Source organism: Salvia hispanica, chromosome 1 (assembly GCF_029641045.1).
Source record: "Salvia hispanica isolate PSC_SH4W2 chromosome 1, Shi_PSC_v1, whole genome shotgun sequence".
Taxonomy (NCBI): Eukaryota; Viridiplantae; Streptophyta; class Magnoliopsida; order Lamiales; family Lamiaceae; genus Salvia; species Salvia hispanica.
The window spans coordinates 62,815,016-62,833,982 of NC_142692.1; the positions used below are offsets into that span (position 1 = coordinate 62,815,016).

At 34.0% G+C, this 18,967-nt stretch overlaps 2 protein-coding genes and 1 non-coding gene across 3 annotated transcripts; 2 read left to right on the forward strand and 1 right to left on the reverse strand.

Annotated features, from left to right (window-relative positions):
* Window positions 1-4,780: 4,780 nt before the first annotated feature.
* Window positions 4,781-11,279, forward strand: LOC148934337 (putative clathrin assembly protein At2g01600). Its single transcript, XM_089069051.1, has 15 exons — window positions 4,781-5,026; window positions 5,298-5,367; window positions 5,783-5,880; window positions 6,888-7,026; window positions 7,188-7,315; window positions 7,883-7,975; window positions 8,114-8,164; window positions 8,270-8,335; window positions 8,427-8,492; window positions 8,629-8,709; window positions 8,812-8,892; window positions 9,265-9,444; window positions 9,538-9,613; window positions 9,708-9,826; window positions 10,726-11,279. Exons 1-15 carry the CDS (start codon window positions 4,937-4,939, stop codon window positions 11,074-11,076), a joined length of 1,689 nt encoding a protein of 562 aa, XP_088925177.1. The 5' UTR covers window positions 4,781-4,936; the 3' UTR covers window positions 11,077-11,279.
* A 2,315-nt stretch (window positions 11,280-13,594) lies between these two features.
* Window positions 13,595-13,694, reverse strand: LOC148934338 (U6 spliceosomal RNA). Its single transcript, XR_016134832.1, has one exon. It is a non-coding gene; the product is annotated as a U6 spliceosomal RNA (small nuclear RNA).
* A 1,178-nt stretch (window positions 13,695-14,872) lies between these two features.
* On the forward strand, window positions 14,873-18,469 carry LOC125208951 (myosin-binding protein 2). Its single transcript, XM_048108492.2, has 4 exons — window positions 14,873-16,129; window positions 16,234-16,431; window positions 16,527-17,944; window positions 18,039-18,469. Exons 1-3 carry the CDS (start codon window positions 15,010-15,012, stop codon window positions 17,912-17,914), a joined length of 2,706 nt encoding a protein of 901 aa, XP_047964449.1. The 5' UTR covers window positions 14,873-15,009; the 3' UTR covers window positions 17,915-17,944; window positions 18,039-18,469.
* Window positions 18,470-18,967: the final 498 nt, after the last annotated feature.

An 18,967-nucleotide genomic window follows, 5' to 3' on the forward strand; every position in this document is an offset into this window, starting at 1 on the left:
TCTTGTAGATTATGATTTTTTTTGTGTGTATTTACTTAAAATATTTTTATATAGTATTGTAAGTAGGGATGTATTATATTCCTAATTTTTTAAATTGTTAACTCTGCTAATTCATTAACACGTTTAAATACCAAGGTATTTAAGGTCGATTTCGTAAGATACCAATGTTTAAATGTAACTATGCTAGAACATAGACTAAAATTATAAGTTTTTAGTATTTTTGCACTATAATTTTTTAATTTTTTTTATGTGACTTCAAATCTCAAAAGTAGCTAAATTTTTCATGCTACCTCCGTCTCTTAAATTTTGACACACTTTGATCCGGCATGGATTTTAAGAAATGTAATAGAAAGTGAGTTGAAAAAGTTGGTGGGATGTGGGTCCTATTTTTAAAGTATTAGTTTTATAATAAAATGTGAGTATGAATGAGTTAGTGGAATATAGGGTCCACTACCAAAAATGGTAAAAAGTGAAGTGTGTCAAAATTTGGGAGATGGACCGAAATAGTAAACTGTGTCAAAATTTGAGGTCAGAGGTAGTACTTAACAACATCCATACAGGGATATACTCAGTGGCGGATGTGGGGAGAGGGGGGGGATCGCCCCCTCCGTGCGACTATTTTCCCCTTATCGGGACGTAAAATTACCATGTCCGCCCTCCGTTTGCCTCCGGCGTCGCCCCGAACAATGAAAAAATAGCCATGTTTACACTAAGTCAAGCTAATACTCCCTCTGTCCTACTTTAGCAGTCCCATTGACTTTTCTGCCCTCTTTTTATAAAAATGATAAAAAATAGTTAAAGATGAGAAATGGTAAATTAAGAGAGAGAATAATATAGAGAAGAGTCTTATCTACATTATTGTCTCTCTTACTTTACCATTTCTCCACTTTAACTATTTTTTATCATTTTTCCAAAAAGAGGGCAGAAAAGTCAATGGGACTGCTAAAGCGGGACGAAGGGAGTACTATATATTCCGCCCCCTCCGTTTCCGGATCCTGGATCCGCCACTGGATATACTAATATGCTAACTAATTTTAAAGTGCTAACGTACATCTAATCACGTGCTGCCACGTGGTACGAAAAATGCAATATGCATTTGTAGAAGGTATAAATGAATTTTGACAGATTGCATTTTTGTTATATGCATATTGCATTTTTTATTGTTGAGTTTTGCATTTTCGATATAGGCTGTTTATTTGCATTTTATATATAGACGTATTGCATTTATATATAATTTATTTTGCATTATAGACAATTTATGTTAACATGCAAAATTCAACAATATAAAATGCAATTTGTTTCAAACAAAAATGCAATCTGCAAAAATGCATATTCACAAATGTATGTTGCATTTTTGTGTATACAATATTACATTTTTTGTGACACGTGGCAGCACATGATTGGATGTATATTAACATTCTAATTAAGGATTCACCCTAATGCTCCCCCACCCATACATATATAAGTATTGTTTCACTAGAAAATTATATTCTAATCTTTTCAGTTTTACTATACATCTCGATTTTTTGTATACAATAATCAGATATTTTTGTTACAAAATATAGATATTTTCAAATATCTATTTATATATTTTACTATATCAAACTTATTTTTTTATTCTAACAAAGTCAACATATATAATAATTTATTTTATAATTAAATTGGTCGTTAATAACTAGTTAAGTTATCAATAGATTAATACTTATATAGTAAGAGTTTATATTTAAAAATAGTCTTAAGTATTTTCAAAATAGGCGGGGCTTGTTGGCTAAGTCCATTATGACTTGGTCAATGCATCAAAATCAAACATTCACATTAACTTGTATCTCCATTACTATTCTCTCCTTCTTATCTCCTTCTATAAATAAGAGTTCCATCTCTTTGAAAAAAAATGGAATATGAATCCCAATTATATTGAGTATTAGGGGTCCTATTCTAATGCTTATAGCACTCTAATTCAAAATCAAGACTAAATCTCTACCATTGGATTTAAAAATGAGTGGATGAGATTAAAGCTCACAAATCTCAATAAATAGTAGACAAAATATCAACAAAAGGGTAATATCGTCGTTATGTTATCATATGATAATTTTCGTGGGTGTTTTTTTATATCAACATTGTGTATTACAAATATCAACAATATGACATTAGAAAATTGGTCTCAATTTGGGATTGGTATTAGTTAGCAATTGATTACATCCCTGAGTACTAGTATATTAATTTTAAATGAAATGTGAATATAATGAGTTAGTGAAATGTGAAGTCTTATATACTACACATTATTATAAAATTAAAATGAGACTTATATTCATGGACAAATGGAGTACAACATAAATATATAATCTTTTCATAAGAAGTTTATTCATTTTTCCATGCTTCTAGCAGTTTAGGTGTATAACCACGTTCATTTACTTTTCAATAAAATATAAAAATATTTTTAAATTTAAATTTAGTGCAAATGATCGAACTAAAATTATTATTAGATGTGATAGATGTTAGAAGAATTGAATTTAGAAGCAATTAACACAGTCACATACATATTTATGAAATATACTGTCATGCTATTTGCCGCAAGTAATTGAATCATCAATATTTCGTGGATTATTATTAGATGTGATAGATGTTAGAAGAATTGAATTTAGAAGCAATTAACACAGTCACATACATATTTATGAAATATACTGTCATGCTATTTGCCGCAAGTAATTGAATCATCAATATTTCCACGATATAGACAAAAGTATTGCACATTTTAGTAATGTAGAAGAATTGAATTTATAAGCAATTAACACAAAGGCACATACATATTCATGAAAGAGTAGTGATTTAGAGACATAATGTCTCTATGACATAATGTCCCTATACATACGACAAGATTGGAATATTAAAAAATATTTAGTTATCTAATATTAATAATTTTAACTTGTGTATAAAATAAATGCGTTATCAATTTTTGAAAGCAAAACGTTTTCTTTCAATAAAAAGTTTTTTGTCAAAAATTTAATATTAAATTTAAATTTTATTTATCAATACCAAATTTATAACATAATTTTCAATAAACAAATATGAAATAGTTTTAATACTCCATAGAGTTTCTTTTTATAATTTTCTTATTAATCATTATCTATAATATATTATTACAACTTTTCTTCCTATTAAATTCAAATAAACTTAATAATTCTATCTTTTTGGCATTTTCAAACCTTTTATATTCCTTTTAATTTAACGATGATAAAACTTGTAAATTTTTACAACTCTTTATATTTTAGTTATTATTATAAGAAATTGAAATTATGAATGTGCAAAAACGCATTATGCATTGGAGTTATAGTTTGGTTTATATAGGGTTTTGTGATTTATTCTAAAATAATTGTAGTCTTTCTTTTAATTTTGAGTTTAAGATATTGGAGTTAGATTGATTGTAACTTTAAAATTAAAAATTGTTAAAAATTTTAAAAGTGAAATTAATCTTATGATATTCTTAAAATAAAATAGTAAACTCAATTAGTATTAATATGTCATATATCAAATTTAGTATATTCAATGAAATAGTGAATCAAGCCTTAGAAATATTTTAGAACAAAAGAGAAAATATTAATTATATGACTTTAAAATGCTAAATACATTAGTTAAGAATATGTAACTTTTTGTTGGAGGTTCGATGCAACGTTCCAAAGGATTTAGTTGAATTACAATTTTGAAAAGTAATGAATTGAAATTAAAATCATAAACTTCATTAGTATGAAAAAGTATAATATCAAATTTTTTATTTTGCAAAGTTTATCTAATATCATAAAAAGAAAAACAGAAAATATTAAATAATATTTAAAATATTAAATAACTGAGTTAAAAACACGTGATAAATTTTAAATAACTGATTTAAAATATTTAAATAACTGTTATTGAAGTACTTTTTTATTGAGATTCAACATAACATATCAAATATTAATGAAAAATTAGTGAGATAAAGAGAGAATAAGTTATGAATAAATTTCCAAAAGAATACGTTAATTTAGTTGACGGATATGGTGAACATAGTTTTAAATTTAATACTACTATTTTATAAGATTACATAACCATTCAAAAATTTAATATATTTTAAATTATCAGTTTTATTAATTTTTCATTATTAATTAACGAAAAAAAGATGGTCAAAGTGATAAATTTTTCCTTATCCTTCTTTTCTTTCATTTTTCATATTTTCAAGCATACAAGTGAATTTTTTAAAAAAGGTTAAGACTCAAGAGTGGTAAAATTGATAGTGGGTCCCAACTACTTGCATTTATATCTTGTGTAATTAAGCATTGAGATCTTAATTAATACTCTCCTATATATAAATAATCATAAATACAAGAACAATGGAGTATATAAACATACAATAATTTTAATTAAAAATAAAATATAATACATATTTACTTCTTTAATCTCGTTATGTCCTAGTCAGTATGTCTCCAGGACATTTTTCTTTATGAAATATATTGTCATGCTATTTGCCGCGAGTTATTGAATCATCAAGATTTCCACAATATAGAAAATATTATTGCACATTACATAGCAGTTTTGAATAATTTAAGCAATACTAATATGGTGGCCAGGTACTCAGAATAAATAATAATGATAGCTAGCTAGCCAATCAAGTAATTATAGGCGAAGAAAATAATAAGCAAAAAAAACACGAAAAGATGATTTTGATGATGACACATCATCATGGGCCCACCCAACCCAAAAAGAAAAAAAAGTTCTAGAAAAGTAAAAAACAAAAAAAAACACAGCCAAACCGCTCAACATCGATTAGCAACCCATTTTTTTTTCCTCTCTGTTTTCTCTCTCAATTAACAGCAAGGGAGAGAGAGAGGCGCGAATCCGCTTGTCTGGATTTTAACATTAACACTACAAGTAGGAGAAGAAGGCGAAATTGAAGGCGATCTGAACGGAAATGGGGACACTTCAGTCATGGAGAAAAGCCTATGGCGCTCTTAAAGACCAGACCAAAGTAGGTCTTGCCCATGTCAACTCCGACTTCAAGGTCTGTAATCTCTATTTTGATTACTAATTTGATTGATGGTGGTGCTTCAGCGACGGGATTTTGTACCAAATATAGTAAGGATCGAGGAAATTGCGTGAAATTGTGGTGATCGGATTTTGGGTTTTGATTCGTTCTATTCTGTGTGTGTCTATCTATTACTGGAAATAGAGCGATGGTGAAGGAGAACTCATGTGGTTTTGATGATTTATCAAATTGATAGTATTAATTTTCTATTCGTCTCTAATTTTCTATTTTTGGTGGCTGGAAAAAGGATGTTGATGTGGCGATCGTGAAGGCTACGAATCATGTGGAGTGCCCTCCCAAGGAGAGACACCTAAGAAGTGAGTGTTTCATTTACTCGTGTCGTTAGATCCATTAATTTTTGTTGTTAAGGTTGTTGAGTTTTCTGTATTTATAGAGGGTGATTGGCCCAATTTGCATTGTTGTTGTTGATTACTTGATAGAGTATCAACTGTTTGAGAGATTTTTGTTTATAACTGTACAAGGGCTTTCATTTTGGGTTAGAGTGAAATTCTGTGGACATTTTTTAATTGGGATTGATTTTACCTAATACAAGGGTTTGGGATTTCAGGATTTAGTGAAAATTTCATTTCTGTATTGTATTATATGATGCTGAAATACAATGTTGACTGGCATTATCTGTTTAATTTTTTGAGAGGGAACCGACTCCTTCGGATTTAGTGTAGAATGAGTTCCCTTGCAATTATGGTTTTAGTGATTGGATGTTGTTTTCAGAAATTTTGGTTGCGACGTCAGCAATTCGCCCTCGTGCTGATGTTGCGTACTGCATACATGCACTTGCAAGAAGATTGGCAAAGACACATAACTGGACGGTATGGATCCTGACTATTGCTGCTTCAAATGAGACATGAATTTGAGTTTAATGTCAACTGTCAAGAGCATTACGTGACATCCTCTTTTTCCGACCACCCCAACATATTTGAGAGTATCTACCTTTTTGGCTTGCTTGTATAGACACTCATAATGTGGTTTAGAACTCACGGAAAATGTACTATTTGACCTTGAAGAAAATTGCCTCACAGTGATAATTGCATTTAGGAGTTCTATATGTCTTATGGCAATTTTACTAGTCCGCAAATTAGGTTTGGTTCGGATGTTCTATATATCTATGGTAATTCCATCTATGAATTTACAATTTGAAACCTATTTTGTGATCTTTGCTTCCCTTATCAGTTGTACTACCTGAAATTTCATGTACCCCCATGGGATACTATTTGCTTAATGTGCTGCATTACAGCTATTTTGATACTCTGGCTGGTTGTGATTGATAATTTGGTGGAATATTTATTAAATAGGGATGCAGTTTTAAATGTTGTGTACCAGTTGTATTATTGGTCATGCAGTCTGTTCTTTGCTCTTGGGATGTCAATTACTTAGTAACTAATTTGAACTTAGAAGAGGGAAGCATATCCTCTGCCTGATATGATCTTTCCAATGAGGGATGGTACGTGGCCTATTTTTCAAACACAATTATACATCTTACGTAATAATAAAATCACAATATAGAAGTTTTTATTTGGCTGACTGAACAGCAAATGAATCACAAGAAATTCCAGATTTTTAATTGCTGACTGATAACAAACCAGTTTGATCACGACTCTGTTTCCAGAAACACTAAATATGATACTTAATATTTTAAAGGTCTTGTATGTTTTTTCCTTTTCTAATTTCTATGCTATTTACTTTGTTTGCCTTTTGTTTTCTAAATGATACTTTTTATATCTTTTCTTCCATACGTTGATAATGGAGTGTAATTGTACATTTAACATATGTAATTTGTATATCTCTTTTTACGTTCTTCAGCTTCTATTTATCACAGGTTGCATTGAAAACACTAATTGTTATTCATAGAACACTGAGAGAAGGTGACCCAACATTCAGGGAAGAACTCTTGAATTTTCATCAGAGGGGCCGGGTCCTCCAATTGTCCAACTTTAAGGATGATTCTAGCCCCATTGGCAAGTGACTACTCTTTGTATATGCTGTCTAGTATTGTGAAATGCTCTTACTGTCTCATACAGTCTAGACAGTAATTCTTTTGATCGATTTAAGAAGAGCGTAGAACAAGTTAGTGATGATCTTTTCTGAAATGAAATAATGTGTCACTCTCTTTCTCCAGCTTGGGATTGCTCTGCTTGGGTGCGAACATATGCCCTCTTCTTGGAAGAAAGATTAGAATGCTTTAGGATACTTAAGTACGACATTGAAGCTGAGCGCCTTCCTCGACCGGCACAAGGTGAAGATAAGGTATGGTCATGATAGGATTTATTGATTTCTCTTCTCCATCTCAGTTAGTGGGTGTATATATTCCCTCGAATGTGCTCCTTTTTCAATTTGCAGATTTTGTCCTTCCTTTTCAAATTTCTATTTCTGCCAAAATTGCCTCGACTTGAAATAAAATTATGAGCCATGTTTAACTAATAACAAAAGCTCCCTCAGTGTGCTACTTTTTTCATTTAAATGATACAGTCCTTTCTGAACAACCATTTTGAAATGCTAACACGTAAATATTTAAAAAGAAAAGAAAGTACAGTGGAACTTTTTTCCCATTTTCAAACTAATCAGGAAAAAAGAGATGTAAGAAAATGTGTGTTGGATAACAACATATATTTGTCATATATCATTAGGATTCTTGGTATAAGTTTAAAAAACCTAGTAACTAGTTAAAGAAGAATCCACATTAAAGATATTGTTGTAGAGCTCAGCGTGTGTAAAAGTGCATTTCTATGTCTTGGTGGACCTTTGGTTATACTGGTTCATGGTATGTGGGTTCTAATGTTGCGAGGCGTGTTCTTGTTCTGATAATTTTCCCAGGGCTACAGTAAAACCAGGGACTTGGTTAGTGAAGAACTTTTGGATCAGTTGCCTTCTTTGCAGCAGCTTCTGTACCGTCTTATTGGATGTCGGGTATTCTTCGACTATCTGTTTCTATCTTTCTTCTGTTATTAACCAATTTTCTGTTCTTTACATACGTTTAAATGTTTTCATATCTGATTTTTAGCAGAGTCATGGAAATATCTCTACTAATCTTCTATAAATTGGCAGCCTGAGGGAGCAGCTGTGAACAATTATGTAATTCAGTATGCCCTGGCTCTGGTACTCTCTCTGTCATTCTCATTCCTTGGTCCTGTTGTTGAGTTGATACGCTGCACATGATTAAGAGGTTTTTGTTCTTTTCTTGCTAATATTTGTGACTTTCAGGTGCTTAAGGAAAGCTTTAAAATATATTGTGCCATAAATGATGGAATAATCAACCTTGTTGACAAGGTGAGTGAAACACTCTTCCAAGCGTACCATTTTATCAGTTACTGGGTTTTATTATTTCTTAATGAAAAAAATGATGCCTTTTGTATTTTAGTTTTTTGAGATGCCAAGACATGAAGCCATTAAAGCCCTTGATATTTACAAAAGAGCTGGCCAGCAGGTAAACTTTTACTCTACAAAATTGATGTATGAGTTATTCTTTTTTGATTGGTAATATATCGAGAGTCTCAGTAATTTTAAAATTATCGTGGATTGGAGCATGTTTGTTGTGTCATCGTGTCATGCTCATATTACAGGCCAATAGTCTTTCCGATTTCTACGAAATCTGCAAAGGGCTTGAACTTGCTAGGAATTTCCAATTCCCTGTGCTGAGAGAGGTAAGCTGTCAGTTGAGAATTTCCCGGTTTTGATTTCCTGGTTTTGTTCTTCATTGTTTTGTTAACTTCATAAAATTGTTTGCTGCATTTTGGTTTCAACAGCCTCCACAGTCCTTTTTGGTGACCATGGAAGAGTATATACGTGAAGCGCCAACAATGGTTGCTGTTCCAAATGTGGCCTTGGTTAGTTAACTTTTACTCGAATCAATCATTATTTGGTACTACCTCCGACCCCCAAAATTTGCTACACTTTGACCCGACACGGGTTTTAAGAAATGTAATGGAAAGTGAGTTGAAAAAGTTGGTGGGATGTGGGTCCTACTTTTAAAGTATTAGTTTTATAATAAAATGTGAGTAGGAATGAGTTAGTGGAATATGGGGCCCACTACCAAAAATGGTAAAAGTGAAGTGTATCAAATTTTCAGGGACGGACCAAAATAGTAAACTGTATCAAATTTTCAGGACAGAGGTAGTAGCATTTTTCTTGCTTTTGGGCATACTGAGTTTCTTGTTTGCCAAGGTAGATTCTCATTTAGAATGCTTTTACTATTTCAGGAATACCCAGAAAGGTTGATGCTGACTTACAAGGAAGAGGATGTTCCTTCACCTTCTGAAGAGACAAAAATTCCACATGAAGAACCTGCACCTGAACCAACTAATGAAGTTTCTAGCTCATCTCCTGAGGCATCAATTCCTCCATCTCTTCCAACTAAAGTGGACACTGATGATCTGCTGGTCAGGAACTGAAGTACTTGATATCTTGTATCTGAAACAATAAATGGAGGGGTGTAACTCTTACCTGTGCATTTTCCTGTTCGATCTATTTAGGGTTTGAATGCAGATACGCAAGATGCAGCTGCGATTGAGGATAGCAATGCTTTGGCTCTAGCCTTAATTCCTTCTGGTAAGCATTCAAGTCAACTCAGTTGCATTATAGGGAGTACATCTTTTGATCATCTTTGAAGACCAAAGATGATATCATGTTGTGCGTATTGCAGGCACTACACCTTTTGACTCTGATGCTTCTCAATCCACAAGTTTTGACCCTTCTGGGTGGGAACTTGCTCTGGTCACTGCTCCAAGCACCAACTTATCATCGGTTCAGGAGAGACAATTGGTATGCCATGTGTTATTATGTAGTTAACAAAATTGGATGCCTCACCCTTTGCTTCCTCCTATTTTCATCCTTGTGCCTGACTAAATGGATTGTTAGTATTTTCTGGTATAGCTGAAGTCTGCTTGTTTGAGAATCTCTTAACAAGAAGTTTGGCTGCACCTAATAGAGTCAATTGTCTTTGTGCCCTCTAAGGTGATGATGAAATGCATGTAGAATGAAACAACGAGATAACCATTATGATGCTTTTACTTGCTGGTCTTGTGTTGGGTCTTTATCTTTTTTTTTTGGGAGGGTGGGAGCCAATGGCACCAGCTTCACTTTGTTAGAGAGTATTACGGTGGGTAATCTGAAGCATGTCAGGGGTTGGTATATTATGCAAGGAATGAATAGTGTTATTGCAAGAGGGGAAATGTGGTCAAGGCCCTGCTGCAGCTGTGATTTCGTATTAAGAGTCAAGTAGAGTCTCCTGCTACAAGGACACTTAGGTTTGAAATGCTGAAGCAGCTGACTAGCTAGGATATTCATGTGGATCCTTGAGTTGATGGAGTGAAATCTCTTTTCGTTTTCAATTTTTGACCTTGAAATAGGCAAGTAAAAGTCGTAGTTATATATTAAATCTTGCAATTGCTCTCTCCCCTCGCCGTTTCAGAATAATCTGTCTAGCCCATCTTAATTTTTGGATTTGATAAGCGAAATGCTAATGGGATCAGGGTTTGTTAAATATGAGATGGATGATCATCTTTCTGCACTGTAATATTGTACTGGGATGTTTACTTGTTATAAGTGATGGACATTTAAATCTGTAATTGTACAATCTAATCTGCCATGTATACTGCCACGCTGACAGATGCTGCTGTATTATTTTGCCGAAATGATGTTTGCATTATGGACGTGTGTAGGGTGGGGGACTGGATTTGCTTACTCTCGAGAGTCTGTACGATGAAGGATCATATAGAGCATCCCAGCAGCCAGTATATGGAGCACCTGCCCCCAATCCCTTCGAAGTCAGTGACCCGTTTGCTGTTTATAACAATGTTGCGATTCCAACAGTTCCTCCAGTGGCTGGCATGACACAACATCAAGTCAACCAGTACATGCCATTTCAACTGCCGCCGCAGCAGCAGCCCACCCATTTAATGATGAGCTCACAGAATCCTTTCGGTGATACAGGGTTTGGAGCATTCCCTGCTGCGCCCGCACCTACTCATCCCCAAACTACCAACCCTTTTGGTAGCACAGACTTCCTATGAAAAGGTGCATATATGTAGAATGCCATTTACCCGGCCTTAGTTGATTTTGGTATATTTGAAATGAATGGAAGTTTGCTGCTGGTATAAATGTCCCAAGGGGAGTTACTTTTTGAGCTCAGTTGATGTATACTCGAGTGTTGTAAAGATATTTTGTGCTTGAAAATGCACTTCTTTAAATGATGCTTCATTGGTATTGGCAATCATCTATCGCATCTATTTTCTTTAAACAGATTTTACCCTATTTGTTGAGATAGAAAGTTTGTATAACATCAAGAATAAAGAGATACGAAACACTTGGTAAAAAAAAAATTCTTATTTCCCGGATGATTTCTAGAATTTTGCTTAGCTAAAATTCCACCAAAAAAGAAAAAAAAAACATTAATAAATAAAAGGTTAATGATCCAATGTATCTCAATTTTTAGCATTTTTATAGTAACATTTTTTTCTCAAACTGATTTACTCCATAGTAAATTTGGGTTGAAATAATGAACAAGTAATCATACGACGCACTGAGTCATAGTTCAATTTCAGTTAGAAACTGTGATGACGAAATTATGGATAAATAATACTCTTTGCGTTCCTCATTGTTTACTAACTTTGATGAATACAGTCGAACTCAACCTTTCCATCTCGATTTTTTCATGTAAAAGTCTAAAATTCACCAGAATAATAGCTAATAGAGGATGGTAGATGGCAGATGAACAATGTAGATGTTTTCTAGAGTAGAGGAATTTAAAAGGCAGTTACTGGTTAGGCTGGGATGAGAGTTACTGAAGTAGACATATGTACTTTTTGCGAGAAAGAGAAGGATACTCATACTATCGAACACATCATTTTCACTTGCTTCCCAAAGGACCCATTGACTTGTCTTATGTCCTATAGTAAACATCTTCATTGAAGAAGTTCCGATAGACTAATTTGTATATAAATACTTTATGTTTTCTCTTGTTCCATTGAGATATTCGCAATAGTATATTTTTCAGAATTTGAAGCTAAATTGGGATTTTGAGAAAAAACAATTACTGTAGAGACGTGATACATGGATTAAAAGTTGATGCCCAAACTCTTCATTATCATTGATTCACATGATTCATAGTTTAGACGAAATTGGAAGCGGCCGAAGGTTTTAGTATCCCCAAAGAAGTGAAGATTGCTGAATGGGTATGTTTTGCTCGTCTCATTATTTTACTTGCTTGGTTTATGTTTGCTGGGAGAAAGTAGTTGGTGACTGTGGCTAGAGTTGTCAACTAGGTCGGGCTAGCCCAGCCCAGGCACGGCCCATCAATGAAACAAAGCGGGTCTAGGTTGGGCTCAGTGGTTGAAAACGGCCTCAATTGGGTCATTTTTGTAAACCCAGACCCCACCCAAGCCCAGAACCAGCCCAAGCTCAGCCCTTCAGTGGCCCACATTACATAATTAGTTTTTTTTTAAGAGTGAACGTAAATGGTACCTGATCTTTCACTTTCGCACGCAAATGGTACCTGATCTTTATTTTATATCGTTTTTGGTACCCAATGACAAAAACAACCTTTGGTACCAAACTTGTGATTTTTTTGTTATTTTTTGTTATGGAGGATATTTTTGGAAATTTCCATTAAATAGTATACCAAACACGTGATTATTTTTTTCTTCATTTCTTATTTCTTTTTTTCTTCTTTGATTTCTCCTTCTTTCTTTTTTCTTCATTTTCTTCTTTATTTTTAGTATTATATCTTCCTTTCTTCTTTCTTTTTCTTAGTTTATGTTTCCTCTTTTTTCTTTTCTCTTCTTTCTTCTTCTTTCTTTTTAGTGTTTTATACATACATCTAATTGCATTCATAATATAAATCAAGAACAAAACACCTAATTGAATTAATTATTTAAAATATTTAAATCAATTAAATATTTTGTATTGAATTATTTTATATTCATTTTAGGGTTAAAACTCCAAACAAAAAATATGCAACTCTTAATATCATTATGAATACAATTCACAATTCACAATTTTAAATATTTATTAAGACTAGATTGATTAGTTATTACTTTAATGTAAAATAACAATAATAATAATAATAATAATAATTAGATAATAGTGTGCTATCCATAATTTAAATAATTATATTATTATTTATTAATTACAATTAGTTTTAGTATTATAACAATAATATTATTACAATAATTAAATATAATTATAATTAAGTATATTTGAATGATAATAAAAGATAAATTAATTATTAATTTATAACATTAAAATAATAATACTAACATTGATTAATAATAATAGTATAAAGACTGTGAAGAATGAGAGAAAAAATTATAATATCACTTTTGGTACTTAGTTTGTTGCCCAAAATAACCTCAATAACATAAATGAAAATATGTATTTGTTTAGAGGTCATTTTGGAATGAAAAATTGCATCAGGTACAAAAAATGTGATTTATAAGTACCAAAAACGATATATAATAAAGATCAGATACCATTTATTTGCGAAAGTGAAAGATCAGGTACCATTTATGTAGTTCACTCTTTTTTTAATGTAATAATAGTATATTATTCGATTAATGTATGTTATCTTGTGCATGAATCATGTTAATTTTCTCTATATCGTTCCAATTTTATTGGATGTCATCGATGGGACTCACTACTTACAGTCGAATGTCCACACAAGTTCTCAACCAAATCATGAATGCAACGTAGAATGATACAATATTAACATCGTGGTTCTTCTTTTATTTATACACTTAATTCTAGGTAAAAAAAACAAGATAAAAAAAAACAAGAAAAATGATGTTATTATAAAGTCATTAAATGAAGTTAAACATTAATTTAAATTTAGATATGTGTATGTTTAGATCTATATAAATCCCATCAAAAAAAGAGAAAAAAAATAAATTGAGAAAGAAAGTTAGACAAGTATGATGATGTGCAACACTACTGGGCCCGAAACTGCTTTTGGTGGGTCCATTAACTCATTTTCTACGATGGTGGGGGCCCATGGGCCGCCGGTCAAGGGACAGATTAAAGCTGTTTTGGATCCGAAGCTGACATCACCTCTCTCTGTCTCTCAACACTAAATATCATTCCTTTCTTATGGGTACACGTATAAAGAATAATAAAAATTAATTTTTAATTAAATTCAACTAAATATAAAATTACCGTATATACAATTTATATATAGTATTTATCTTTATTCTCTTTATTCATTATTAAATTAGATGATTTTTTTTTATATTATTGGTCTTAATAATTAATATTCCCTATGAAAAATACTCCTAGACAACATTTGAAATGACACAAATTCTAATGTATAATTGATAAAGGAAAAGTTTCTTGAATAGAGCTGGTCTATTTTAAAAAAATATCTAAAAATGGGTGGAGAGCGCTACCGGCCATTCACTTTACTACTTACTAGGATAACACAATTTAACGCACCCTATTATATTAATCCACAATTATTCCTTAGATATTTAATCAAGTCATATCTGGCAAGCTCCCAAATAAAAGATTTCAGACATTTTCCAATAAGAGCTGAAAACAGCATATGACCAGAAAAGGTAAGAAAACTATCATGTATCCAATTAAATACATAATTAAATACTAGGAGTAACATAAATTCCTTTCAGATTCAGCCCTGACGTAATACTCTACCTCAGAAAAAGAAACAAAAAATTATTGCAATATAATATTTCCTGTTAAACTACGATTTCTTCCCTTTTTTAATTTATCACAAATTGGAGTAATATTTTAAAAATGTGATCAACATTCTATTAATCCGTCAAAATGAAAAAAAAAAAATCAAAATGTGATCAACATTCCTTTGCTTCTATTGATTTTTTCCTAATGCTGAAAGACTTAATTTAGCTGTCGCATTGTTCATTTTCTCAATCTCATATTAATCCCCTCTCTTTCTCCACCTGAATCTCGCTTCTGCTTCAATAACTGTAAATACAAACATGGCTGCAAACAGATTTGCAACGATGTTACACAGAAACACCAACAAAATCACACTGATTCTCATCTACGCCGTGCTGGAATGGATTCTGATCTTCCTCCTCCTCCTCAACTCCCTCTTCTCCTACATCATCATCAAATTCGCCCACTTTTTCGGCCTCAAGCCTCCGTGCTTCTGGTGCACGAGAATCGATCACGTTTTCGATCCCGCAAAAGGGGGCAAAAACATGCACAAGGATCTTCTCTGCGAAGCCCACTGCAAGGAGATTTCGGGGCTGGGTTACTGCTCTAACCATCGGAAGTTGGTGGAATCCGAGGGTATGTGCAAGGATTGCTTTTCCTCGTCGAAGAATTTCGCTGTGTTCCCATGGATGAAAGGGTTTGGGGTGAGTTTGAAGTGTTGTTGTTGTGGGGTGTGTGTAGATGATGATGGTGGGAAACCTTCTTCTTGTATTCTGCTCAAGACTTCATCTTGGGATGTTTTGGAATGTACCCAGAAAGAGAATTTGATTGTTGATTGTGATCGAGTTGAGGAAGGATTTGATGATTTTACGGAGAAGATTCTAGATTCTTCTGCTGATTTTGGTGGCGGTGGAATGGTTGAGATTGATGGCAATTCGGTGGAAGCAGGGGAAGATGAAGTTGAGAGAGGAAAGGAAACTCTCGAGGAAGAGAAGTCTGTTTTGATCATGAAGGATAAGTCTGTGCAGGTGTGTGTTGAAGAAGATGAAGTTCCGCCTCAGCATTTGGAGTTTTTCCTGGATTACAGTGGTCACACGTTGGTTCCGATTGAACTGGTCGATTCGATGACGGATGAGCATCTTGGCGAGGGGAATGGTAGGATTGAAGATGATGGTGAAAGCAATGAGAGAGAGCCATTGGTTTTGGGGAGAGAGGAGAAAAGGGCTGATGCATTTCTTGATGTTGATATCAATGAGGAACCAACATACACGATGCTTGAGGCCATGGAAATGGAAGAAGATGAAAACTCTCTTGTGTTTCATGCGAAAGGCTCTTATTTTGAGACCGTGTTTCCACTGGCACGGTGGCCTTCTGTGGAGGCAAATGGAGATCTAGAAATGGCTGGAGCATCGATCGAGGAACAATCAGATGATCTTGCAGGTATATTGCAATTTCTTTGTTTAGTTTCTGAGATTGCTTTGCTGAGAATTGTGTGATATCTTGATTGTTTGAATATGCAATTGAAACAATGCTGTTGTGTTTAGATAATAATGTAGCATGTGAGGAGGTTGATCATGGAAACAATGAAAATGAAGCAGATGTCTCAATTGGAACTGAAATTCCTGACTTAGATGTAGCAGATGAGATGATACAAATTCAAGATTCTGTTCATACGTATGAGTGCAGTCGCGAAGATCCTTCAACGAGTTGTGCTGATCTTTTTGCACCATATGATGATCATGGTAATTCTGGAATTCTTGCTTGCATGAGTTATGTGTTAGTTGCTTGGATTTTTTGTTTTTGTTTTTATTTGAGCTCTAAAAATTTGTTCTATTAGGTCCTAGGGAAGTTGAGGAGAAGACGGTGGAGTTAGAATCGTTGTCCTTTGAGGATAAGGAGCATGTGAAGGAGAACGAGCCTTTGTTTCAGTCTGAGGTGAATGAGACTGAGGAAGAGGATAAGTTTCCTGATACACCGACGTCTGTGGATAGCCACAACCAGTTGCACAAGAAGTTATCACAGCTCGAGAAGAGGGATTTGGGGACTGAAGAGTCATTGGATGGGAGTGTGACGAATGAGTTAGAAGGTGGTGATGGAGTTGTGACTGTTGAGCGGTTACAGGCAGCACTGAGATCAGAACGCAAGGCGTTGCAATCCTTGTACATGGAGTTGGAAGAGGAGCGGAATGCCTCTGCTGTGGCGGCCAATCAGACAATGGCAATGATAAACAGGCTGCAGGAAGAGAAGGCTGCGATGCGGATGGAGGCTCTGCAGTATCAGAGGATGATGGAGGAGCAGTCGGAATACGATCAAGAAGCTCTGCAGCTCATGAATGAGCTAATGGTGAAGAGAGAGAGGGAGAAGCAGGAGGTGGAGAAGGAGTTGGAAGGGTATAGGAAGAAGCTATTCGAGTATGAGAGTAGGGAGAAGGTGAGGACGTTGAGGAAGATCAAAGACGGGAGCACGAGGAGTGGATTCTCATCGGCTTCTTGTAGCAATGCTGACGATAGTGATGGATTGTCCATTGATCTGAATCAAGATGCCAAGGAAGAAGATGGATTTTACAGCCATCAAGAAAAATACGAAAACCAGAGCACGCCTGTGGATGCAGTCATCAACTTGGAGCAATCATTAGCCGATTTTGAGGAAGAAAGGATGTCCATACTCGAGCAGCTCAAGGTCCTAGAAGAGAAGCTCTTGACATTGGATGATTATGATGACGATGACAAGGAGCAAAATTTCGAGGAAGAAAATGGTCATCATCATCTTAATGGTGAAACAAATGGACATGCAAATGGCGTTGCTAAAGAAACAACGAATGGGAAGCATCATCATCAACACAGGCGAGTCGCGGGCCACCAGGGCAAATCATTGCTCCCCCTCTTCGATGCAATCTGTGATGAAAACGGAGATGCCATGCTGAATGGAGACGGAGATGACATGCTGAATGGAAATGGAGTGCATGACTCTTCTCACGATGAATCAGAGTTCGAAATGGAGAATAAGAAGCTTGCCATCACAGAGGAGGTCGACCATCTCTACGAGAGACTGCAAGCTCTCGAGGCAGATAGGTTGTTTCTCAAGCACTGCATTAGCTTTCTAAAGAAAGGTGACAAGGGCATGGATCTCCTTCAAGAAATCCTGCAGCATCTGCATGATCTCCGCAACGTGGAGGTTCAAACCAGAAGCATGGACGACGCTATAAATGAAACAAGTCATCACTAAGTATTCATCCATCTCCACAAAATATCATTGGTATAAATTTGAATCCTAAATATTTTCTATTGTCTTGCACTATGCTACAAAACTGTAAAGATCATATTTTTCTTACACCATTTTCCTCACTAAGGTAATCCAAAGCTACAAACCTTTGATGCAAAAGGAACAGCTAATGTGGAGAGGGAATTAAAGGCTCTTGTTTTGTGGTAAAATTTGCAGACAAGAATTTGAAACCTGGTGGAGTTTTGCCCTTTGTTTCCTTGTAATTTTGTCATGGTAGACCCAATTTTTTTGTGGGAAAAAGGGGGTGATGAGTGCATGTGTGTGTGTGTAGTGAGTTAAAATTTCATTAGGCATTTAGGAGTAGCTTAATTAGTTCCATTTTTCATCTTTTGAAGAGAGAGACAGAGAAGGGAGAGAGGGGTAAGTAACTTCCTATTTCCTAGTCTCATTATATTTGCATTATTCTAATTAATCAGAGTTTGTTTATTTATTTGGAAGGTCTAGTTGTAAACTACCTGTACCCATCTGTAATTATATAAAAATGAGTGTGTTTGTCTACTGTTTTTTTCCTATAGTAGTAGTTTAGTTTCAGCTTTCTATTGTATGCAAGATTGCAAGTTGAGATGGACAGTGATTTTTAATTATTACTAAAATCAAATTAATATTGGTACAAAAGAATGCCTTTGGCAAAGAATTGTGCTTTAAGCACAAACTTTGCTTTTTAGTGGGACCATGCTTTGAAAACACACACGAGAGCCGCTTAAGGTCATGATTATATGCAACTTAATCCTTCCTAATCACCATGGTAATGAACTAATGACAGTTATTTAATCAAGAATCTTAGTTGGCATTGTTATAATAATTCACATAATATATAGAGCATATTAAAAAAATTTATACCAAGTTATGAAGAAAATTCAGTCTAACCAAGCAATGAAATTTAGCATTTTCCCATGTACTATGGCTATCATATTAGATCTTTGCAAATAGTGTAATCTCAATTGATATACGTAATAGACATCCTAAACCCTACAATATAGTATGCTGGAGTATTAG